The following is a 24,189-nucleotide window of genomic DNA, read 5'->3' as shown; positions in this document are numbered from 1 at the left end:
TGGCCCGAGGCCCCCCGCCCCGTGGGGAGGGCCTTAGCCCGCCGAGCTTCAGCCCCCTCGTCCCTGGGGGCAGCCGCCCCCCACCCCCAGGACAGTGCTGGGCGGGGGCTGTGTGGCCCCCTGGCCGAGTGGGCTCCAGGAGACCTGGGGGTCCCAGCACACCCGGGGGGCTACACACGGCCAAAGTGGTCACACGCCCAACTTTTTGTAGCAAGTCTTGTTTATTGAAAGGATCTGAAAATAGTAATAAGGCTTTCAACGACATTTAACAAAATTTCAGGATATTAACAATATGAAACATTAAGAATTTACTTCAAAAATACAAAGAGTTCTAGGTCATTCCCGCATCAAGCTGCCTGACGCCTTGCTCAGCACTTGCTTTTTTGTCTAAACAGCCCTGAATCCCCTCCCTTCTGGCCCAGCAGGGAGGCCCAGCCTGGCTGGGAGGCGGGGGACAAGCCCCCTCGTCCCTCCAGACCGTGGCCCCCTCGACCACTCTCCAGTCCACCTGCGGCGGCGCCGGGCAGGATGCGGGTGGGGGAGCCTCGGGCCGAGGGCACCCAGGGCGGCCTGAGTGGTTCTTCCCACTTCACAGATGAAAGCGAGATCCGGAGAGACCCGCCACCCTGCCCCGGGTCTGGCTCGAGCTGCCCCGCGAGGCCTGACCTCCCGCAGAGCCCCCTCCCCAGGCCACGGACCACCGGACAAACGTGCGGCCGCGGAGGGCGGGGGCGCACCCCCTCCTCAAGCCACCAGCGCGTGACAGTTGCGCAACGGCACCGGCTGACTGCCCCAAGACACGGGCTGCCCAGGTCGTCCACCCGGGGTCACGCTGGACTGTGGACACTGGTCCCAGCGGGCAGCGCAGACACAAATGTAAACACCGGAAAGAGGCTCGTTTCTCGACAGGCAAACCCTCTTCCCCTTCTCCTCTCCTCAAAAGTGTGTACAATAAAATATGTACATAAGCACTTCAGAAAGTTTAAAAGAAACTCTATAAAGTATGTACAGGCATGAAATCGCCTCCAGGGCGCTGGAGGTTGAGGAATGTGCGCGGTTTGCCCTCTGGCCACGGATGGGGGGACCAGGGCCTCGGGCGCCAGGCTGGTGGGGCGCAGGGCCCGAGGCGTCCCAGAGGCCAGAGCCGGGCAGCAGGGCGCACCCCGCCTAGAGCCCCTCACCCAGCCCTGCCCACAGGCGCCCCGGGACTTCCAGGGAAAAGGCAGAGAACGCAGGCGGCGGGCGGTGACCGTCAGCTCCCTGTCCCCAGCTCCCCGTCCCCAGCTCCCAGCCCGCTTCCCACTCAGCCAGCTTAGAAATGCAAAAGGAGGTCAAATTTTAAAGGTTAAAAACAGTCCATCTGGTTGACAAAAGGCAAATGTGAGTCCTTCGGGGGCTGCAGGGAAGCAGCGGTGGGCGCAGGGGCCTAGCCCTGTGCGGCCAGGCCAGCGTCCGCGTCTGCGTCCTCGTCCTCGGCGAAGTGGGCCTGCTTCTTGCGCACGTTCCAGTGCAGGCACTGGGCCAGGCTCTCGAACCAGTCGCTCACGGGGTCGCGGACGCAGATGGAGGGCAGCGGGTAGCAGGAGGTGGTGATGCTGATGCTGGGGCGGGAGCAGCCCGTGAGGCCTGCGCCCCAGGAGCAGCTGCCCCCGCTGCTGGACAGCAGGACCAGGTCCTGAGGGGCAGGCCAGGGGCGGACGCGGGGGACGGGCTCCACGCAGCGGCCACAGGGTCCCCCCGGCCCTGCTGCGCCCTCCGGCCCGGCCGCCCCCCCAGGCACCAGCTCCCTGGGTCTGCCGGCCTCTGGGGGCCGCACAGGGGGGCCAGAGGCGCCGTCCGCCCTCCCAGCCCCTCCCCTGACGGCAGAAGAGGGGCCGGAGCACTGGGCACGGCACTGGGGCCCCAAAGCCTGACAGCCGTCTTTGCCGAGGCCCGGGCGGCACCCCCCATCCCGGGGCCCTCCTCCCCGACCGTCGCGCAGACACACCTGTCCCCGTGGCCGATCTCCTGTCTCCTCCGCCCATCGAAGGACACCCACGCCGTGTTCCGCGCCTCCGGGGACAGTGTGATCTGCGGACAGGACGGGGCCTGGTGAGGCCCAGGGGGCCCTGGCTCTTGCGGACCCCCACCCTGCCCGCCGCGAGGGCCGTCCTGGTCGCCACAGTCGGGAGCCCGCGGCCCGCGGCGCGCCCAGGCTGACCTTGAGCTCCACGCCCGCGGGGACCACGATGGGCCTGAAGGACAGCGAGTGCGGGCAGATGGGGGTGAGCATGATGGCGGGCACGTTGGGGTGGATCATGGAGGCCCCGGCCGCGGCCGCGTACGCCGTGCTGCCCGTCGGGGTGGACACGATCACGCCTGGGGGCGAGGGGCGGCGTCAGGCACGGCAGAGCCCGCGCCGCACCCCAGGCCGCGCTCCGCCCGCGCTCACCGTCGCCCTGCACCGTGGTGATCAGGTGTCCGTCCAGGTAGACGTCCACGTTGGACAGGTACGAGGAGGGGCCCCTGTCGATCACCACCTCGTTGAGGACCTGCGGGCAGAGGGCGGGGCTGGTGGGTCCTCGGCCCGCAGGCCGCCCGGGCCCCCCTCCACCGGGCACTGCCCGCACCTGATACTGCACGACCTGCTTGCCGCCCTCGGGCTCCAGGTCCGGGGCCAGCACCCCGTTCTGCACGGCCGCCGTCCCGCGGAGCCCCTTCACCACACGCACCTTCAGCCGGCTGCGCAGCACGACGGCCGCGTTCCCTAGGGAGCGCAGAGCGGCGGTCGGGGCGGCAGGAGCCCACCTCGCGGCCGCCACCCACCGCCGGCCCCCAGGGACACCTGCCATCCGGTTCCTCTCCACCGCCCACACTCACCCTCGATCACCTGCGCGACTTGGGCCTGGAAGTTCTCGAAGGTGAACGGGGTCAGGAAGCCCAGGGAGCCCAGGTGGAAGGCCATGACCGGCGGCACGCTGCCCTGCGGGGACAGGCGTCACCCACTCGCCGCACCGGCCGCCGCGCAGGGGCCTCCAGGGACTCACAGCCGCCGCCCGCCCCGCAGAGGTCAGCCCCTTGTGCTCGGGCCAGCCCGGGCTGCACCGCTGGGACCCGCACCGCTGTGCCTGGCTCCTCCCTGCCCACCCCCGCCCCGCCGACGCAGACCCTCTGCCCGCCGTGGCCTCTGGGCGCCCGGGCGGCAGCACTGTTCGCAAACGCGCCCTGTTAAGAGACCCCGAGCGCGACACCGTAACGCTCTATCCCCCGGGGCGAGGCGACGAGACCGGAGCCCGGGCCTCCTCGGAGGCACCCACGTGGAGAGCCGCGTAGAGGCCAGAGGGTCACCTGGAAGAGCGAGGACGCGTACAGCAGGGTCCCGTCTCCTCCCAAGCATATGATGAAATCTATCTGATTGGAAATGTCGTCGTAATCTAGAAAACAGACGGCGAAGAAGAAGCCGTCACGCAGAGCCCGGGACGGGCGGGGGGGTCACGCGGCGCAGACACCCAGGGGCTGGGGGCGCGGCGGCCAGGCCCACCTTCTCTGAAGGTGCAGAATTTCTTCTTCACTGGTCCAAAGTTTTCATCACCCACTATGGCAGGGTCTTCTAGAACTTTCTTTTCCACATACACAATCATGTTGTTCTCCTGAAAAGGAAACGTGCCACTCGCCCTCTGGGCCCCTCCCACCCCAGCTCCCAGGGTCTTTCGTGGACCTGCCATGCGGCCTTAACCCACGCGCCTCCGTGGTCAGCTACTCGCACTCACGCCCGGCCGCCAGGACCCTCTTTCGCCGTGAGCTCTGACCTCCAGGCTCTGGACCCTGTGCTGGGGGCCGGGTGGGGTTGGACCCCTGCAGGCAGGGGGGCCGAGCTGAGCACCCCCGGCCTGGTGGCACGAGGCAGACTGAGGACAGGCACCGAGACTGCACCGCCCCGAGCCCCCCCAAGCCCCCCGACTCCCCAAGGCCCTGAGCCCCCCGCTGCCCCCGCCCCCCGAGCCCCCCACCTCCATGAGGTACTCGCAGAGCTCCTTGAAGGGCTGCAGCAGGCTGGCGTCCCGAATCTTCTTGATGACGAGGACGCTCTTGGGGCACTTGTTCCAGGTCAGCCGCTGGCTCGCGGGGTCCTGGATGTGCCTGGGTGGGAGCAGGGGTCATGCCGGCCGCCCGGGGGAGGGCAGAGCCGTGGGAAGAAACGGGCCCCTGGACACGTGCTTGCTCCTGGGCACCGTTGCTGGCCGCCAGGGGCCGCGACAGGCCGGGATAGCTCCTTGACAGGCTCCGCCGCCCACCGCCCGACGCGTCCCAGACAGTCCACGCGCCAGCCGCCCTCCGCCGCCTGCCCTGCACGCCCGCCTCCCCGCCTCGGCGAGAGCCCGCCTCCCCGCCTCGGCGAGAGCCCCGCTGGCCCCCAGAGCAGGCCACTCGGAGGCACAGACCGGACCCCAGGGCCCAGCCAGGGCCTGAGCTGCTCGGGCCACCGCCACCAGGGCTCCAGGCCAGTGTGCAGCGGGCTCACTCGGGAGCAGCTCCGCGAAGCGCGGCGGCGCAGCCCGGCTGGAAGGAGCTCTGGCCCGGGTGGCTGTGCGCAGGGCGGGGGTGCCGGGGCTACTCGTCTCCCAGGGCAGAGTCCACCCCTGGAACCTGCTGTGCAGGCCGGGCAGCTGAAGGACGTCCCTCCGGGGCCCTCGGCCTCGCCACCCCGGTGCGCAGCGCACGCGCCCCCTGAGCACGGCGTGGGGAGCCCAGCGCTGCGGCCCTTCCGGGGTCCCCGCGGGGGCGGGGCGCCCTGTGCTCTGGGCGCTGCCCGTGGTGCCCAGCCTTTCGGGCACACTCAGCAGAAGCGGGCCCAGCCCCCGAGAAGCCCCGACTGCGCGTTACAAGCTCAGTTCCCGCCCCCTAAAAACCAAAAGCAAAACAGAACAGGGAACGACGAGCTAAGGGTTCAGGAGACAACCCGGGCAGAGCTGCCCAACGTCAAGAACCGGAAGAACGAACCTCGGCCTCCGCATGGCCTACATCGCCCCGGGGCTCCCGGGCGCCCTGCTCGGGCCACTGGCTGGGCGAGCCGATCGCGGCGCGGAGCGGAGCCGAGCAGCCTGCAGCAGCAGCAGGCCGGCCTGTGGCCAGCTCTGCGGGAGGAGCCCGCGGCCCACAGAAGGGCGTGCCTCCGCAGCCCGCCCCTCCCAGACTCGGGGACCGGGAGGCAACGTGGGTGCGGCCTGCCAGGGTCCCCGCAATCGCCGCCTGCGTCCCCTCCCCGGCCTGCTGCAAGGCCACACGCCATGACTCAGCTTCCTGCTGGGCCACCTCAGACTGGGCCAAGGGGCACTGGGCAGAGAGCGGGAGAGCCCACCCAGCCCTGCAGCTGAGGCGCCTGGGCAGTGCGGGCGGCCAAGGGCAGTGCGGGGTGGACGTGGGCAGTGCGGGGTGGACGTGGGCAGTGCGGGGCGGCCCTGGGCAGTGCGGGCGGCCCTGGGCAGTGTGGGGCAGCTGTGGGCAGTGTGGGCGGCCGAGGGCAGTACTGATGCGGCCACAGGACACCGGGGGTTGTGGGCGACCCCACGCTGCCCACCCGCCCGCCGACCTGCAGGGGCCTGCAGGGGCCCACGGCTGGGCCTGCTGCCTCTGTCCACTCTGGAGGCTGAACCCCACAGGCCCACCCAGCCAGGACGCGGCCAATTCCCACGTAGCTCAACGACCCTGGAACACACGCTCACGGTGGAGACTTAGATGATAAAGTGGAAGGTCGGAGCCCCTGGGCACAGACCCTCCCTTCCACATCTTGCAAATATTTGTGGGAAAAGTTAACTTAAAGCCACATCCAGCTCCTACCCCGATCGAGGCCTGGGAGAACACAGCCCCATGGCCCGGACAGCACGGTCCTGCCGGACACCACCCGACAAACACAGGCATGGCCCAAGTGTGGGGCGCACAAATGCACCCCTGCCTGAGGCAGGGGGCGGACGACACACCCCTCAGCAGGCACGTGGGGGAGGTGGGTGATAAGGAAGCTGGGTGGGGGTCCTGATGAGGCGACAAGACGCAACCCGGGAGAGCGGCCGAGCCAGGCGGAGGGCAGAGGCGAGGGCAGGCACGGGAGGCGCCGGCGGGGCGCAGCACAGGGATGTGCTGGGCAGCTTGAACGCGGCTGCGGTGCAGAGCTGGTGGCGGGTGTGCAAAGAGCTCCCCCGCGGCGATGGGCCGGCGACGCGCAGCTACTTCCAAACTGATGCGCAAACAGCCCAGGAGCAGCGGCAAGGTCCCCGGCCCCGGGCCGGGACACGCGCAGGGCGCCGCATGCTCCCCCGGCTCCAGGGTCGTGGAAGGTGGAAACCTCCACCGCTGCCCAAGTCCACTTCCCACGATGCCTCCGGAGGAGATGCACCCGGCAGGTTTCTGTGCGAGCCTCAGAGGGGCAATGCCAGGCCCCGAGCCACCAGCAGCACAGGCTGGGCGCCGGGAGGGGACGCCCGGCTGCGAGGGCACGTCAGGGCCGAGAGGAGCCGGGGTCCTGAGGGGGCACGAGCAGGAGGCAGCGCGGTTTAGCCTTTCTTCCACAAACGTAAACCACAAGTCAGCGCTGACACCGCGCAGGCGCCAACCGTCACCCTCTGAAACTGTGAGAAGCCAGGCCCGGCCACGGAGGAGGGGGCCGACGCCGTCTTAAAGACGAGGAGCGCGACGACACATCGCCTAGGGCATCGCCACGCGGCCAGGAGCGGCAGTGCCCTGGGCCTCCGCGCAAGGCAGGTGCCGCGCCCGCGAGCAGACGGCAACGGCTTTGGCGGTTTGGGAACAAGGGGAGGAGAAACGCGCTAGACGCACCCATTTGCCAGTATGGAATACAGTCAGTTTTTTCCCCCTAGAATTTTTTATTTCTAAAAACACAAAAGCATACGTAAATATCGTAGGTGACACCTTCACCAGAACCCAGTGGCTGCGGGGCCCACGCGGCCGCCCCTCAGGCCGTGGCCGGGGCTCTGCGGCCCTGGACGCCCGCACGACAGCTGAACCCACCCCTCCCGGGCATCGGCTGCACCGACAGCGATGCCCAGCAGCCCGCAGCCCCCGCACTCACATGATGGTCTGGGGGTTCTGCAGCACGCAGGCCTTTGGTCCAAACGTGGTCACTGGGCACGGCCCATGCAGGGAGCGGGTCCTCCTGCAGAGAGAAGGGGCAGGCGGTCAGCGGTCGCGGTCAAGGGGCGGGGCGGGGCTGAGGGGAGAACACGGGGCAGCTGCAGATCGGGGCAGGCCCTGAAAAGACGTCGCCTCGGAAGGCTCGTATCCTCTCGTGTGTCCACTCGCCACGTGGCGATGCCAGAAGGCGCCGCCTGTGCGCAAGCTGCATCTGAGCCCACACCGTGCCTGGTGCCACGAGAAAGCAAACCGAGGTACACCGAGATGCACCCCGGACTCCTGGGAACGGCCCGCTCCTTAGACAAGGCTCCCAAGCCTGAGCGGGTTTCCAGGCGCTGCCCCAGGACAACTGGAACGAGTCCTGGAGTTCAATTTGTACCCAGTCCTTGGGTCTATGCGTGGGAATCAAACCCTTAGAAGCAAGCCCTAAATCATCTAGATTAAAACTTGAACGCACACATTCACACTGACTGGTCCAACGGCCAGCTCTCCCCATGACTGAACCCCTGGGCCTCGGGGTTCTGCCCCCAGCCCCCCGAGAGAGCCTCGTGTGTGGCTGCACACCTCCACCCAGCGCAGCCCGGCACCCGCCCATAGCTCATACTGGACGGAAACCCCAGCCTTCAGCCAGCTGGGGAGGGTCTCATGGGGACAACATCAAGGTGCAAAAACGAGTGCCGTTTCTATGCTCTAGTAACAAGCAATCCAAAGAGGAAATCAAGAAAAACACCCATTCATAATAACAACTAAAAGAATCAAATATCTAATAAATTTAACCAAGGAACTAAAGGACTTGTACTGAAACACTAATAAACATTGCTGAAAGGAATCAAAGACGACCTAAATAAATGGAAGGACATTCCGTGTTCATGGACTGGAAGACTAAACATTGTTAAGAGGGCAATTCTATGCAAAGTGAGTCAGAGATTCAATGCAATCACAATAAAAATTTTAACAGCCTTCTTTGCGTAAGTGGAAAAGCCAATCATCAGATTTATATGGAAGGGTAAAGGGCCTCAAACAGCCAAAACCATCCTGAAAAAGAATGCAATTAAGGACTAACACATTCCAATTTAAAAACCTATTACAGGAAGCAGATGTGGCTCAAGCAATTGGGCTCCCGTCTACCATATAGGAGGTCCAGGGTTTGATAGCCAGGGCCTCTTGGTGAAGGTGAGCTGGCCCACGCAAAGTGCTGGCCCACATGGAGAGCTGAGGCAGCAAGATGTCACAACAAAAAGAGACACAGAGGCGATAATAAGAGACGCAGCAGACCAGGAAGCTGAGGTGGCACAAGAGAGTAATCACCTCTCTCCCACTCCGGAAGGTCCCAGGATCGGTTCCTGAAGCCGTCTAATGAGAAGACAAGCAGACACAGAAGAACACATAGTGAAGGACATAGAGCGCAGACAACGGGGTGGAGCGGGGAGAGGAATAAATAAATCTTAAAAAAAAACACAAAAAAACAACCTATTACAAACCTGCAATAATCAAAATAGCGTGGCACAGGCTAGACATGTAGACCAATGGAAGCAAATCAAGAATTCAGAGATAAACCCTCACATCCATGGTCCATTGATTTTCAACCAGCTCATTCAGTGGGGAAAGAATATTCCCTTCAACAAATAGGAGTTAGGAAAAAATGGAAATCCACCTGCAAAAGAATGAATGCAGACCCCTACCACATAGCATCTACAAAAATCAGCTCAAAATGAACCAAAGACCTAAATACAAGACCCCAAACCACAGAAGTCCTAGAAGAAAACCCAGCACAGCATCCTGTGTTGGGGAAGGGCTCCTGTTCCTCAGGCTTCCTCCCAAAAGCACAAGCAACAAAGAAACAGCAGATGAATGGAACTTCATCAGAATGAAAGACTTCTGTGCAAAGGACTTCACCGAGAAAGTAAAAAAACCTATAGCACAGGACAAAATATTTGGAAATCACATCTCTGGTAAGGGTTTAATATCCAAAATATGAAAGGAAATCCTACAACTCAATGAAAAAAGACAAACAACCCAACTAAAAAATGGGCAAGAGACCTGAATAGACATTTCTCCAAAGAAGATAAGCAAATAGCCAAAAAGCACATGAAAAGATGCTCAACATTATTAGCACGAGGGAAGTGTGTATCAAAACCACGAGATGCCATTCCAATCCGCTAGAAGGGCTAATGTTAAGAAAGCAGAACGTTACACAGCTAGAAAGGACGCAGAGAGCCAGGAGCGCTGCTCGCTGCCGGTGGGATCGTGGCACAGTGCAGCTGCTGTGGGAGACAGTTTGGTGCTTCCTCAGAAGAGCAGAACCAGCCCGTGATCAGCGACCCCCCACGAGTAAGTGCCCGGGAGAATCGAGAGCTCGGCTGGGAGACAGGTCGCGCACTGATGCTGGCAGCGGCACCGCTCGGTAATGCGGGGGGCCGGGAGGGGCTGACAGGAACCTGACTCTTCTGCATGGTTTTTTCTGTAACCTGCAACTCCTCTAATGAAAGATGAATTTAAAAAACCCAAAACTTAGCCATGACGATATATCCAAAAGCTGCTGCTCTCTGCCGCAGCTGGGGTGCCGCCCACAGCGCTTCCCAGCCGGAACGCGGACTCTGCCTCTTCGAGGCAGGTTTACACAGGGGCTTCCTGCCATCCTCCAACTTCATGCTTTTTAAACTACTTTTGGCCCCAAACACTTGGAAGCTGTGGCCTCTGGTGTGGAGACAGCAGTGGCTCTGGCAGGCTCCCTTGAACCCACCAGCTTGGCTGCGTGGAGCCCGAGGGCGGGCACAGCCAGGGCGCCCGCGCCTCAGCACCCAACACTGCTGCGCAAGCGCCGGGCAAGGAAGTGCCCTGCGAGGTGAGTGGGTGCCTCGGCGCACTCGGGGCAGGGGAGGGGCCGGGACGTGTGCCCAGGCCCGGAGCGCGCAGGGGGAGGCGCCCACAGCCCCACGGGCTCCCGTGGGCAGCCGCGCTTCCCGGAGCTTCCGTCCGGCCGAGAGGGGAGGCAGCAGCGGGACGCGTGCACCTGGGCCTGTGCCTGGCGAGCCCCTGCAGCCCTCCCTCGCCCCTGCCCTCTGGGGCCACCCGCCCCCGCTGCGATGGACCCTGTTCCCCTAACGGGGCGCCGCGGACTCTGGACATGGCGCCGTGAAGCGAAGGGGCCCGGGCCAGCGTGGCCTGCACGTACCGGAACTCCTTGGTGCTGCCCGGGGCGGGGGAGGCGGACAGGCTGCGGGACTTGGCCCGGCCCCGCAGCGGGGGGTTGAAATTCCATTCTTCGTCCCCGTGGCACGCGGAGCAGCGGTACGCAGGGGAGCCCGGGCCCAGCTCCTTGCTCATGCTGACCTTCTCTGGCTCCATTTCCATGGTCAGCGAGCGGGAACCTCGGTCAGGAAAACCCCGGTGCCTTGATTTAAAAAAAGGAAATAAAGTCAGGACGTCACAGGCAGCAGCGACCGTAAGGACACACACCCATCCGCCCAGGCCGAGCCTCCCGGGACCCAGATGGGGCTCCTGGGCTCACCCAGCCTGCGCCCGAGGCTGCGGTGCGGGGACTTTGCTCAGGTCACTTCTGACGAGCACCAGTGAGGAGCGACCCGGTGCTCCCCGCCCCCGCTCGGCCTTTCCTCAACAGAACTGGCAGCAGAAGCACGGGGAGGCGGCCGCCATGCTGAGCTGGCCACGCGCGCGGACTGCCCGCGGCGCAGAAGGGACTGTCCCGGGGGCAGGAGCGTCCGGAGGCCAGAGGCCGCGAGCGCAGGGCAGGCAGGAGGCCCGCTGCCCTGCGTGAGCCCCAGGAGCACCGCAGGGCTCGGGGAGGAGACGGCGGGCTAAGGGCAGACCCCAGCGGTGCCGGAGCATCTCGGACGTGCCTTGATCTGGACATTTTTACAGCTTCAGAACTGTAAGCTCTCAGCCTAACAAATTCCCTTTAGAAAGGCCAGCCCATTTCTGGTTTTTGCATCATCCATTTCAAGGGGAAAAATGGCTTTACTTCAATTTACCAATGTGCTTTGAAAACAGGATCTTTCCACCCCATAGAGTATGATAAAGATAAGGCTGTCCCCTGAAACAAAGAGCAGGTGTGCTCCTGTCCCTCACAAACACCCGGGCTTCCTGGGCCCCGGGCTGCTCTCTGGAAAGGCCCTGGGCTGCACGCTCAGGGCCCCCCGCCCGCGTCTTCTGCTGCGCCCACGAAACCGCGGCCGGTTAGACGAGGAGCCCGCAGGGGGCAGCCTCTCGACTGCGCAGAGCCCGACGAACCCAAACTCACGTCCTGCCCGCACCTTCCCCGGCACGGACTCACACACCCCACGGCCAGAGCCAACTCAGACCCTCGCCTGTGAGCGTCCACACGAGGGCCGGCTCAGGAGACAGCGGCGCCCTCGACCACACGTCTGCCCAAACCACAGTTGCCCTCAGCCGCTCTGTTCTGCGCCCTTATCAATTCACCCGCAAATATTTCCAGTTCTACCTTGAAAATATGCCAAAGCCACTCGCACCGTCCCTCACTCTCACCGGCCTGACTCACTGGGCCCGGTCAGCAGCCCGGCAGGCCCTCAAAGCCCAAACCCGCCCCCGCCACGCCCGGCGAGCCCCCCTGGCCTCTCACGCCCTCCCTCCAATCGTCCGCTTCTTCCTCTTGGCGCCACTTCCCACTACTGTCCGTCCACCCCTGATCACCTGTGGTCTGTCTCCCTCCCCATCGTGGACCGGGGGCTACACAAGGCAGACACCGATCTTGTTCTAGCTCCACACCCAGTCCTGAGTGGTGCCCGCTGGCCCAGCAGGCTTGGCCGCCCCTGGCGGAGGGCAGCTGGGTGCCCCCGGCGGTGCTCAGGCAGACGGCCAGTGCTTAGGGCCGTGGGCTGGACTGGCTCCCCAAAGGGGTGAGCGCAGCGGAGAAGAGGCCCGAGGACGGGGCAGGGTGAGAATGCAGCGGCTTCGGGACGGCCGGTGCCAGGGACCACTGGGCCCTCGAGGAGACGGCAGACACGGGAACACTGGCCGCAGGGGGCCAAGGTGATTTCAGGGGCCCCTGAGAACCTGGAAAAGGCACCCAAACAGCCAGTAAGAGGCACAGGGAGGCAGATATTGGCTCAGTACATGAAAAACCTAGGTCGACACACTCATCTTTCCTGCCTTGTCAAACCTGCACAGTCAAGAGGAAAAGGCCGACCGGCCGCCCGCACTGGGCGGCTTCCAAGCGCCCGGCCCTACTCCTGCCGCCCTGATCCGCTCAGAACCCGGCGAGCTGGTGCCAGCAGCACGGCCTCGGCTTGGCGTTCACGCTCGTCGACCCTCCTGCAGGGAGCTGGGCTCAGCCCTGGCCCATGGGCCCTCTGAATTATTTTTTATTTTTAACGCTACAGCAGCCTCGAGACGAGCACGGGGACGTTACCGTGAACGCCCACCCGCCTGCGTGGGCACCCGTGCGCCCCCAGCTTGGATCTCGGGCGCACGCCCACTTTCAACGGCTGCCCCGTCTGAACACAAGCCCAGGAAGCACGTTCTCCTCCACTGCTGCGTGTTGCCACACCTTGTCCCCACCGCACAGACCAGAGGACATCCTCAGGACAACCCCTCCGCCCTGCGAGTGTCCACCCAGGGCTGGCCTGTGCGCTCAGGAGTGCCCTGAGCGTGAGGACGAGACGCCCAGCGGCGAGTGTTTAAAAACCACCTGTGTAGTGTACGGTGAAGAAAGAAGTTTGAAGTTTACTCAAACACAATAAGAGGTTATGTAATGCTGGAGTGAAACTGAACCCTCACGTGTGAGCTCGTGATCTTAAAAGGAAGAGTCTTTAAGAAGTGTTTTCTGCTCTGCTACTAACAGGCCACCTGGAGGAGGAGCGAGAAACAAGCAGAGCCACTCGTCACCCAGAGCGGATTCTCAGCTAGGACTCCACAGCCACCTGGAAGACACTGCGCTGAGCGACGCCAGCGGACCCCAGCGACGAACACCAGGTGACCTCGCTGATGGGAAAAATGAGAATTCGAAGATACATAGTCAAAAACTGGAATACAGTTACCGGGGGGGCGGGGCCCGGGAAGGGGGAGTTACAACTTCCTGGGCACAGAAGGAGCATCTGGGCGACGCTGCGTTTTGTAACGGAGCGCAGTGAAGGCAGCCCCTACCGTGAGTATGACACCGAACCGCACGGTGGAAAGCGGGTAAATGGGAAACGTGATGTTGTATTCACAATTCCAGAATAAAAACACAGAACTGTACAACACAAAGAGCGAGCCCTAATGTAAACTGATGGACTGCAGTTAATAGGATAAGATTAACAATATCAGTTCATCAGATGTAACAAATGGACCACATAATGCAAAATGTTATCAGGGAAAAAAAATTACCAGGGAAAAGTGTGTGCGTGTGTGTGGTAAATGGCTGTGCTTTCTGCGTGTTTTCTCTGTAAACCAACAACTGCTCTAAAAAATAAAAATTCATTCATTTTTCAAAAATTCAAGCATGGTTACTTGAAATGGTGCCAATTCCATATCCCAGGCTTTAAAGAACTTATTGCCAAAAAGGGAAAAAGAGCCAGCTTCAAGAATGTCTATTACCCGAGTTCATGTAAACTTCACGAAGAAAACAACTACGGAAAGTGGAACAATGAGGTCTGAGGAAAAAGAGCCCATAGAGGAAAAATTGACAAGTCATATAAAACAGCTGTCATATAAAGAAGGATGAATATAATAAAAGATGCCAAGCAAATCTTAAAGACCACTCGAGGTAGGCTTTGCCGGTTGTCAGAGGCTAAAACTGCTGTGACGAGGCTTAGAGAGTCCCACCGGATCAAGAGAAGCTTAGCAGCTCAAAAAAAGAACACTAGTAAAATAAGCACGGTGGGCACAGCGCGCCACAGCTCGGGCCCCGCAGGGGGTCCCTGCGTCCTGCACCCGCACCCCTCAGGGGTCCTGCACCCGCGCCTCCCGCACCGGCCTCGGACGGCGGAGCCAGCCTGGTGCAGCCAACAAGCTTGGCAGATAAGGAAAACTCTGAGCTCTTAAAGAAGACACAGAACCAGACAACCCAGTGAGATTAGTACAGCCCTGGGACAGCAGAGAGGAAATGAATTAAACCCTATGATGCTGACATTTTTAAAAAGCCTCAGTACAGTAACTAATTTTATAATCATTGGACTTTATGTATTTTGCTGGACAGTATGGGTAACATTAAAAAAATAAGCCATTCAATGTAACTGTAGTATAAACAGTTGAAAAGAATTTTATTGATGTTAAAGGTTTAACTTTCTAAGTTTTACCTATAAGCTAAAAAGCTAAATAAATCTGTCACTAAACAAAGTTCTCCTAGGGCTTCCCTCCATGTACGGAAGCTCCTTGGAAATGAAAGAAAAGATTCCTGCCCCCCCCCGCCCCCAACATGCAATTCAAAGGCCTACATCGCTTCACATTAACGGCACCAAAATCACTTTCTGACAACTAAGCTCTTCCTGGGAAAAGCATGAGTGTAATTTATTCTCTAGCTAAATAAACAGATGATGCCTCAACTTCCTCCCTTAGTTTAAGAATTGTATTTACAGAGTCCTCGATTAACATTTTGTACTATCCAAAGTATCCTTAATACATTCACAATATATACTGTTTAAAAAGGATAAAACCAACCAACAAGTAGGGTTTATTCCAGGAATGCAAAACTGGCTGAATATTCAGGGAAAAAACCCAATGAAACCCAACATATCAATGGGCTAAAGAAAAAAAATCACATGAACAAAAAACTTCTGACAAAATTCAATATACATTCATGATAAAAATTCTCAGCAACTAGAACAGAGGTGAACTTTCTCAACTTGATAAAAAGCACCTGCAAAAAAACTTGTAGCTGACATCATACTTACTGGTGGAAACCCAAGCCTTGTCCCCACGACTGGGCGCGGGCGAGGAGGCGCACTCTCAGCACTCACTCGATAAGAGCACTGGAAGTCCTTGCCAGCACAATACGGCAAAAAGAAGGTGGAGACCAAAATTAAAAACACACGCACACTTAGACGTAAATCTAACAAGAGCTGCATGCTGAAAATGATAAAATGCTGGTGAAGGAAATGAACGGAGAGCTACATGAATGGAGAGACATCTAGCTTTCCCAGCCTGAGAGACTCCACGTAGTAAAGGTGTCGATTCTCCTCCAACCAGACTCTAGGTTGTTTTTGATTTTAAAGACTTATTTATTTATTTCTCCCCGCCTCCCCCGCCCCGGTTGTCTGTTCTCTGTGCCTATTTGCTGTGTCATCTTTGTCCGCTTCTGTTGTTGTCAGCGGCATGGGAATCTGTGTTTCTTCTTGTTGCGTCATCTTGCTGTGTCAGCTCTCCATGTGTGCAGCACCACTCCTGGGCAGGCTGCACTTTTCTTTTGCGCTGGGCGGCTCTCCTTACGGGGCGCACTTCTTGCGCGTGGGGCTCCCCTACGTGGGGGACACCCCTGCGTGGCAGGGCACTCCTTGTGCGCATCAGCACTGTGCATGGGCCAGCTCCACACGGGTCAAGGAGGCCTGGGGTTTGAACCGCGGACGTCCCGTGTGGTAGACGGATGCTCTAACCACTGGGCCAAGTCTGCCGTCCTGGACTCTAGGTTGACCCCAATTCCTAGCCACATCCCGGCAAGATTTTTTGTGGATATAGACAGTCTTATTATAAAATTTATATGAAAGGCAAAGGAACTAAAATAACCAAAATGATTTTAAAGAAAAATAATAAACAAGAGAGATGAGTCATTCTAATTTTAAGACTTACTGTACTGTTCTAGCAACCAACACAGTGTGGTACAGGTGGAAGGCAGACGCATAGATCAGTGCAACAGGAGACAGAACTCAAGAAACATGCCCACACAAATAAGCCCAAATGACTTTTGAGAAAGTTACAAAAGCAGTTCAATGGAGGAAAGACAGTCTTTTCAACAAATTGTGCTGGAGTGACTGGATATCCAGATGCAACACAATGAACTCCAACCGAAACCTCACACCTTAACATTAAAAGTACCTCAAACGGATCATGAACTTAAAATCATAAACTCTAAAACTTTTGGGAGAAAATATTTGCAAACCACATATCCAACAAAGGACTTATATCTGGAATATATAAAAAACTCTCAACAATAAGAAAATCAACAGAAAAAAAAAATCCAGTCAAACAAGAGGACATAAGGGTGGTTAATAAGCACATGAAAAGATGTTCAATTGCATTAGACACCACGACACGCAAATTAAAACCACAATGAGGCATCACTACACACCCATCAGAATGGCTTAAATAGAGAGACAGTGACAACACCAAAAGCTGGGGAGGTTGCAGGAAAATGGGATGACTCATACATTTCTGGTGGGAATGTAAAAGGTTACAGCCACTCTGTAAAACAGTTTGGCTATTTCTTACAAAGCTAAACATATGATCCAGGAATTGCACTCTTTTTTTTTTTTTTTTTTTTTAAACATTTATTTATTTATTTTAATTTCCCCCCTCCCCTGGTTGTCTGTTCTTGGTGTCTATTTGCTGCGTCTTGTTTCTTTGTCCGCTTCTGTTGTCGTCAGCGGCACGGGAAGTATGGACGGCGCCATTCCTGGGCAGGCTGCACTTTCTTTTCACGCTGGGCGGCTTTCCTCACGGGCGCACTCCTTGCACGTGGGGCTCCCCCCACGCGGGGGACACCCTTGCGTGGCACGGCACTCCTTGCGCGCATCAGCACTGCGCATGGCCAGCTCCACACGGGTCAAGGAGGCCCGGGGTTTGAACCGTGGACCTCCCATATGGTAGACGGACGCCCTAACCACTGGGCCAAAGTCCGTTTCCCAGGAATTGCACTCTTGGGCATTTATCCCAAAGAAACAAAAACTTCTGTTCACATAAAAACCTGCATGTAGGGAAACGGACTTTGGCCCAGCGGTTAGGGCGTCCGTCTACCATATGGGAGGTCCGCGGTTCAAACCCCGGGCCTCCTTGACCCGTGTGGAGCTGGCCATGCGCAGGGCTGATACACGCAAGGAGTGCCATGCCACGCAGGGGTGTCCCCCGCGTGGGGGAGCCCCCACGCGCAAGGAGTGCGCCCATGAGGAGAGCCGCCCAGCGTGAAAAGAAAGTCCAGCCTGCCCAGGAATGGCGCCGCCCACACTTCCCGTGCCGCTGACGACAACAGAAGCGGACAAAGAAACAAAAGCAGACAAAGAAACAAGACGCAACAAATAGACACCAAGAACAGACAACCAGGGGAGAGGGGGAAATTAAATAAATAAATAAATCTTTAAAAAAAAAAAAACCTGCATGTAAATGTTCATGGCAGATTTACTTGCAAAAGTCAAAAAAGAGCAAATCCCAGCGTCCTCCAGTGGTGAATGGTTAAACTGTGGTATAACCATACAATAAAATAGTACTCAGCAATGAAAAGGATGAAAGTGTTGATTCATACAACAATTTGGATGGATTTCAAGGACATTATGCTGCCTAACAAAAGTCAAGCTCAAAAGATCACATACTGTCGTGGGAACCTGACTGACCTGTTCCTTATTGTATGTTACACCTGTTCTGTTTTTAAAAAATAAAAAAAGAAGGGGAAGTGGGTACTGACTTGGCCTGTGACGCGGCTGTGGCCAGCACCAGCACTGGCTTCGGGTGGGTGTGGCAAAGGCAATCTTCTAACTGAGTACCCCTAGGGGTTTACACAGTGTGGGAAGAGGCCAGAAGTGCAATATAAAAAAGTAACTGAGTGCAGCATAGCAAGTCCCAATGGAGGTGAAAGATCAACCCCAACAGTGTCCGGTCACTCTGAAGACTGCCCTCCCTCTCCAGAGGTGGGCGGCAAGACAGAAACAATGGCCTGCTGTGAATCGCCCTCCACGGGGCAGAGCTCTGCGGAAGAACACCTGGACGCCTGCCCGCAGCGGCAGGAACGGTCTGTCCTGTCCCTGCCCACTCTGCTGACACCCCCTCAGGACTGTGGAGGCAGATGCCTCATGAAGGTCCAGAGCCACAGCGGACGCTGAGAAGCAGCAGAGTGGCTCCACCGGAAACTCGAACATCACCAACACCAGGCCTTGTGCTGCCCGCCGTTCACCACCAGCGCGTGGCCCCAGTGCTCACGCCGGCGACGGCAGCACCAGCACCCTCCTGCTCTTGGGAGGGGCAAGATATGCTGTCACTACTAGACACTGCAACCGGACTCCTATAACAGGTAAGCCGGTTTCCCACAACAACACACTGTTTCGTTTTTCAGGAACCAGGGCTGGAAATGGAGCCCAGGACCTTGGATGTGGAAAGCCAGGGCTCAGCCACGGAGTCACGTCTGCCCCCCATCCTGCTGTTTGACCCCATTATCTAACATTCTCAAGACGGCGGCCAAGGGACATACATGCAGGTGGTGCCACACACGACAGCATCTGTCGGCGCTTTCGTGATAATGGAAAAGTTCTGTATTTTGATTGTGGTAGTGGCTACATGAGTCTATATATGGAATAAAACTGCACGTAATCACATGCACACACACGTCAAACCTGGTAAAATGTGAATAAGGTATGTAGCTAACAGTATTCTTCCAACATGGATCTCCCGGTTTTGATATAGGCGGGTGAAGGGTCTCTCTGTACTACTTTTATAACTTCCTGTGAGTTGATAATTATTTCATTAAAAAAGTTAATAAAAAAGGATGAACCAATCAAAATTACAAGACAAATGTACTTAAAATTGTCTATTCTATTCCTGGCATTTTACTACAAGCTCTGATATATGTTTGCAAAGACTCATCTGATGACTAAGCAGTAAATTAATTCATAAAATAATCATATTAAATATATGTATATATTTTTAAATTTATTTCTCTCCCCTTCCCCCCAGTTGTCTGCTCTCTGTGTCCGTTCGCTGTGTGTTCTTCTGTGACCACTTCTATCCTTATCAGCAGCACTGGGAATCTGTGTCTCTTTTTGTTGCATCATCTTGTGTCAGCTCTCCACGTGTGTGGCACCATTCCTGGGCAGGCTGCTCTTTCTTTTCACGCTGGGCGGCTCTCCTTATGGGGCGCACTCCTTGCGTGTAGGGCTCCCCTACACAGGGGACAACCCGCGTGGCGCGGCACTCCCTGCGCGCATCAGCACTGCGCGTGGGCATGGGTCAAGGAGGCCCGGGGTTTGAACCACAGACCTCCCATGTGGTAGGCGGACGCCCTATCCACTGGGCCAAATCTGCTTCCCAATATTAAATATTAAAATCATCTTGAAAAATTTTCATTCTCTCCACAGCCCAGTTTTAACCAGAAGGAATCAAGATAACATTTCATTGAGATTTGTCTTAAAGGACACACTTCTAACTCCATCCAAGTGCATTCAAATTCCTGACAGCACAATCCAGTTTTAAACAACTTCTGCATTAGGAAGTTTTATTAGAAAAAAAGCTTTTGGAGGGAAGTGGATGTGGCTCAGGTGCCTGAGTTCCCACCTACCACATGGGAGGCTGCTGGTTCATATCCTGGTGCATCCTAAAGAAGACAGTGAGCTGGCGTGACAGGCAGGTGCAGCAAGCTGACACAACAAGAGATACGAGAAAAAACATAATGAGAGACACAACAAAAGTGGGAGCAGAGGTTCCCGATGCCTCCCAGAGAAGACAGCAAGCTGACGACATGGGCAGGTGTGGCAAGCTTACATAACAAGATGAGATGTGAGATGCGGGAAGGAGAAACACAATAAGAGACAAAACAAAAGCAGGGAGCAGAGGTGGCTCAACGATTAGGCACCTCCCTTCCACACCAGAGGTCCCAGGTTCAGCTCCCGGTGTGCCTCCTAAAGAAACAAGGAAGAGGAACTGACACAGCAAGTGAGAAACAATGAAGGGGTGGGGAGAAATAAATTTTTAAAAACCCAAGTAATTCTTTAAAAAAAAAGCATTTGGAGCACAAAGTATGATTAAAAATAAAGAACTCAAAGTCATGAGAAAAAGCATCAAGATGCCAATAAACATATGTACAAAGAAGATAAACAAAAGTCACACAAACACAAATATAAATATGATATATATAAATAGCCAGTGTGGGCCCTTAATCAATATTTGTTGAAATAATGAATGAAAAAGGAAAGTTTCCTTAGTGATAGAAATGGGAACAGATTCAACCTCACTAGTTAACAATGAGTTGGGAAAAAAGTGCCTATTAAATTATCTACCCCTCCCCACCCCCAATAAATAATGCCCAGTGCCGGCAAGCATGTGATAAAATCAGACATTCACACTACTGCTGGTCACCGGAGTCAGAAATGTAAGTTGAGAAATACCTTTTGGAAAGTTCTATGGCAATGTGAATGGAGAGCCAAAAGGAGGCCCACCAGGGCCCTGTGATCTCGTAAACGTCCAATGCACAGCTGAGTCTCCGCCCCTCTTTGGGCAGATAAGGAAACCGAGGGTCCGTGGAGCTCCCCCCAGAGAAGCCAGGGATCAGTTCCCATGTTTTTCTACCACACACAGCTGCATGCAGCACCCTTGCGTACTTCCGGAACCATCTTCACCCTTCCTCTTTGAACACTCTTCACTGTCCCTCTGAAGAATCTAAACACGCACATTTATTTATTCTCTTGTTCCCATGCAGTAAATCTAGGAGCATGGCAATTGTGGGCTGGGGAGATGCTGTAAATGAAGAGCCTGCCGCCAGCACAGACAGCAGCAGGGGGTCGCCGGAGTTACCCTGAATCCCACCGACAGCGATGCGACCACGTAGCTGAGCCAGACGGTGCCCGTCAGGGGCAAACGGGGCCCAGAAAGAAGGGGCTGCGGGGGCCCTGTGGACAAGTGTGCCTTCCTCCACCGCAAACTCCCTCCCCAGGCGGGAGCCTCCGTTTCTGAAGCCGCCTCTTGCTGTTGAACCAGCCGTGACTATAGAAAACTCAGGATTTGAGGTCGTATAGATGTAGGGCCATCAAGTCCCACAAAAACCACTGCCTCTTCATCCCCCAAGTTAAACCGACTTTTCCTCAAGGAAATCAATCTGTTGTTTTCCAATCAAAGCAATTCTATTTTCTGTTTTACTTAACTATCAACGCCGCTTTTTTCCTGTTTGTCAGCCACCTCCACTCCAGGAGAATTACTGCTTGAACTCCCAGCTGCCTGCGAGACCCTTGCTATTATAATTTATAAGTTAAACAGAGTTTTGTGCTAGCCTGGAAATCTAACTCCTTATAAACAATGCTTTCAGGAACAAATGCTGTTCAGTAACCAAAAAGCAGCAATGCCAAGAAAGTTTAGCAACATAAACCCACTTGTTACTTGGCTCTACATAGAGAACCAAAGGGCTTAACCATGTGCTATGCGTTCAGAGGAGAAAAACAGAAACGTCTTGACGTGCCCACCTCCAGATGACGCTGCCTGTTAGGCACCGCACTGGCACCTGTGCCTGCCCTCACAAAGCTCGGATCGGGGTGGCAAACCTTGTGATGTGGCCAAAACAGTCACTGCGAGGAAAAGGAGGAAGACTGCAGAGAGTACAGCACAAGCAGGGGAACCTGGTAGGGGCGGAAATTCTCCAGAGACTTGAGCAGAAAAGATTTTGGGGAACATGCCCTTAAAGTCATCCAGCTGGAGGTTGAAACAACTTATTTATTAAGGCAAACCATTTCAGAGCCAGGAGCACCGGGGGTCCACCCGGAGGCTTAGGGAGACTCGGGAAACAAATGAGCACAGTTTTGAAATTATTCCCGTCAAGGTGCAAGAGGAATAAGGTTTCCAGTGAAAACCCAGTGTGCTCCCAAACGAGAAAGGAGAAGCTGAAGGAAAGAGGAACTCCTTATTCTGAATCGGGGCCAGAAAGCGCCTCGCCGCCTGCGGGGCGGAGCAGCCACCCAGGAAGGGGAACGCCCGCGGGCGCGCCCGGTTCCCGCGGGCGGGGAGAACTCGCGGGTCCAGCGCCAGGGCCCCGCGGCCCCGCGCCGCCGCGTCCCCCCGGCCACCCCGCCCTCCACAGGCCTCCGAGTGCCCTGGGGGCGCGGCGCTGCGCCGACCCCGGGGCGGCGCGCCCCCACGAGGCTCCCTCCGCGCGGCCGCCCCCGAGGGCGCGCCCCCTCCCCACGCCCCGCCCCAGGCGGGAGCGCCGACGGCCCGGCGAACCCGGCCGGACGCCCACCGGGCCAGGGGGCGCGAAGGCGCGGGCGGGCGGCGGCGGCCTCGGGACCCCCTCCGGCGCCCGCGCGCGCGGCGAGTTTCGGAAACTGCGCGCTCCTTCGGGACGCGCGGGCGGGCGGCGGCGGCCGGATGCCCGCGGGCCCGCGCGGGGCGGGCGAGGAAGGGCGGCGTGGACGCGGCCAGGGCCCGCACGCCCGGACGAGCGCCGGCCGCGGACCCCGCGACCCCGGCCCCGGCGGCCGGCGCACTCACCGTTCGCTACCGCGGTCGCCTGCGGGGGCGTCGTACATTCCGGGCCGGGCCCGCGGGCCCCGCCGCCGCCGCTCGCCGTGGCTACCTGGCCCTGGGCGCCGCGGCCGCCCGCTGCCCCATAGCCGCCCGGACAGCGGCGCCGGCGACCGCCGAGCAGCAGCAGCGCCGCCGCGGCCCGGGCCCAGCGCGCAGGCGCGCCCGGCACGCATGCGCCCTGCGCCCGCCCGCGCCGCGCACGTGAGACGGCCGCGCGCAGCCGCCCGGCCCGACGGGCGCCCGGGACGCCGCAACGCCGGGGCCGCGGGGAGGGGGCGTGCGGAGGCCCGGGGCGGGGCGGCCCGGGGGACGGCTGTGGCCGCGAGGGAGGGGGCCGGCTTGGAGGCGGGGGCGGCCCGCAGTGGGGACGCGGGGCGGAAGGGCGGCGGCGGGCGGGAGGGAAGCCGCAAGGGGGGCCGCCCCCGGGGGCGCCGTGGGGCGGGGGCGTCTGCCCACCCCGACGGCGGCGGCCCGGCCCCCCGACGCTGCACTCACCTCGCGGCCCGGGCGCGCGTCCCAGTGCGCCTCCCGGGCCCGGTGCGGATTTATAGGCCTCCGCCCTGGCCCCGGGCGGCGCCGCGCTCCTCCGCTCCCCGGCGGGCGGGGTGGCGGGCGGGCTCCGGGGTGGGGGGCGCGGGGAGTCCCCGGAGAGGCGACCCAGCGCCCCGCTAAGTGGGTAATTCCGGGGGTGTGGCGGCACCGCGTCGCCGCCGGGGCTGCCGAGCGCAGCTGGGGAGGGGGCGCGGCCGCGCACCCGCCGGTTTCCATTCCCCAGATGTGCCGCCTCAGTCTCGCCCGCGGCAGCCCCCCAGGAGGGGCGGGGACCTGCGCCCACCAAGCCCTCAGAGGCGCTGGCCTGGCTCTCAAGCCCGCCAGGACAGGCCCGCGGGCTCGGCCCCGGCTCCTCGGGGTGACACGCTCGCTCGGTTCCACCCCGCGGGCTGGAGGACCAAGAAGGGCTAGAAAAGGCCGAGGCCACGAGGGCCAGCTTTGGCTTTGCGGGAGCCTGCGCGCCCCCACCCCCCAACCCCCAGTCCAGGTAGGAGCAGGCTGTCCTTGTCCTGGGGCTGAACGGATGGTCACCCACCCCCCTTTCCCCTGCTGGGGCTCGGCTGTAAACTGAGGCAGTGCCTGCTCCAGATGGAGCCGCCCCTTCCGATGGCCGGCTGCCTGGAGGACCTGGCCCCGCTCGCGGCCCCAGTTACCTGCTGTGGAGTCACCAGGGCTGCGCAGTGGCCAGTGGCCTGGAGGCGAGTGGCCTTCCAGGAAAGGCCCTCAGTTCTGGACACTTGGGGGTGGGGACATGGGGGCATTTCTCAAGCCGGGTGACTCGGTGCCGGGTTATTTTGTAAACTCAACTGCTTCCCCAAAATGGCCATCAGCCACACCCACAGGCGCAGCCTTGGGCTGGTTTCTCAGCTCGGAACATGCCTGGTTATTTTCACAGCCCCCAGGAGCCCTCCAAGCAGGGACCACCACTGCCCGCGGAGCCACGGTCACCTGGTTCCCGCCACAGGGAGCTAAGGTCTGCGGGTGCCCTGTGTAGCCGTGGTGACGCTGTCTTCCCTTGACCTACACACAGGGCAGCGAGCATTTCCCCGTTTCAGAGATGGGGGTGGGAGTTTCCACCCCCCTCGCCCTGCAGTTTCTGCCACTGCCCGGCCTGACCAGGGCACCCTGGAG

At 58.8% G+C, this 24,189-nt stretch overlaps 1 protein-coding gene across 8 annotated transcripts; it reads right to left on the bottom strand.

Annotated features, from left to right (window-relative positions):
• Positions 1-202: 202 nt before the first annotated feature.
• Positions 203-23,831, bottom strand: NADK (NAD kinase). 8 transcript variants are annotated; one of them, XM_058304629.2, is made up of 12 exons: positions 23,712-23,831; positions 10,301-10,519; positions 7,064-7,147; positions 3,990-4,119; positions 3,521-3,629; positions 3,328-3,413; positions 2,860-2,957; positions 2,610-2,746; positions 2,432-2,531; positions 2,201-2,358; positions 1,988-2,070; positions 203-1,601 (listed from the first exon to the last, which is right to left on the bottom strand). In XM_058304629.2, exons 2-12 carry the CDS (start codon positions 10,477-10,479, stop codon positions 1,332-1,334), a joined length of 1,434 nt encoding a protein of 477 aa, XP_058160612.1. In that variant the 5' UTR covers positions 10,480-10,519; positions 23,712-23,831; the 3' UTR covers positions 203-1,331. The 8 variants fall into 8 exon arrangements, with proteins under 8 accessions (XP_058160612.1, XP_071073929.1, XP_058160614.1 ...); XM_071217828.1 differs by having other exon boundaries at positions 2,860-2,962; positions 23,712-23,830; XM_058304631.1 differs by lacking the exon at positions 23,712-23,831 and adding an exon at positions 23,002-23,024.
• Positions 23,832-24,189: the final 358 nt, after the last annotated feature.

Source organism: Dasypus novemcinctus, chromosome 9 (assembly GCF_030445035.2).
Source record: "Dasypus novemcinctus isolate mDasNov1 chromosome 9, mDasNov1.1.hap2, whole genome shotgun sequence".
NCBI lineage: Eukaryota > Metazoa > Chordata > Mammalia > Cingulata > Dasypodidae > Dasypus > Dasypus novemcinctus.
The sequence above is the reverse complement of the archived record's forward strand: the minus strand, read 5'-3'. Positions and strand labels throughout refer to the sequence as shown.

Excerpts from the sequence above, each read along its gene's own strand:
- NADK (XM_058304627.2), bottom strand. The coding sequence starts at position 22,508 with ATGTACGACGCCCCCGCAGGCGACCGCGGTAGCGAACG. Across the intron at positions 2,359-2,431 it reads CACCACGGTGCAGGGCGACG|GCGTGATCGTGTCCACCCCG; the intron begins GTGAGCGCGGGC and ends CCTCGCCCCCAG. Across the intron at positions 1,602-1,987 it reads GAGATCGGCCACGGGGACAG|CATCAGCATCACCACCTCCT; the intron begins GTGTGTCTGCGC and ends CTCCCGCCCCAG.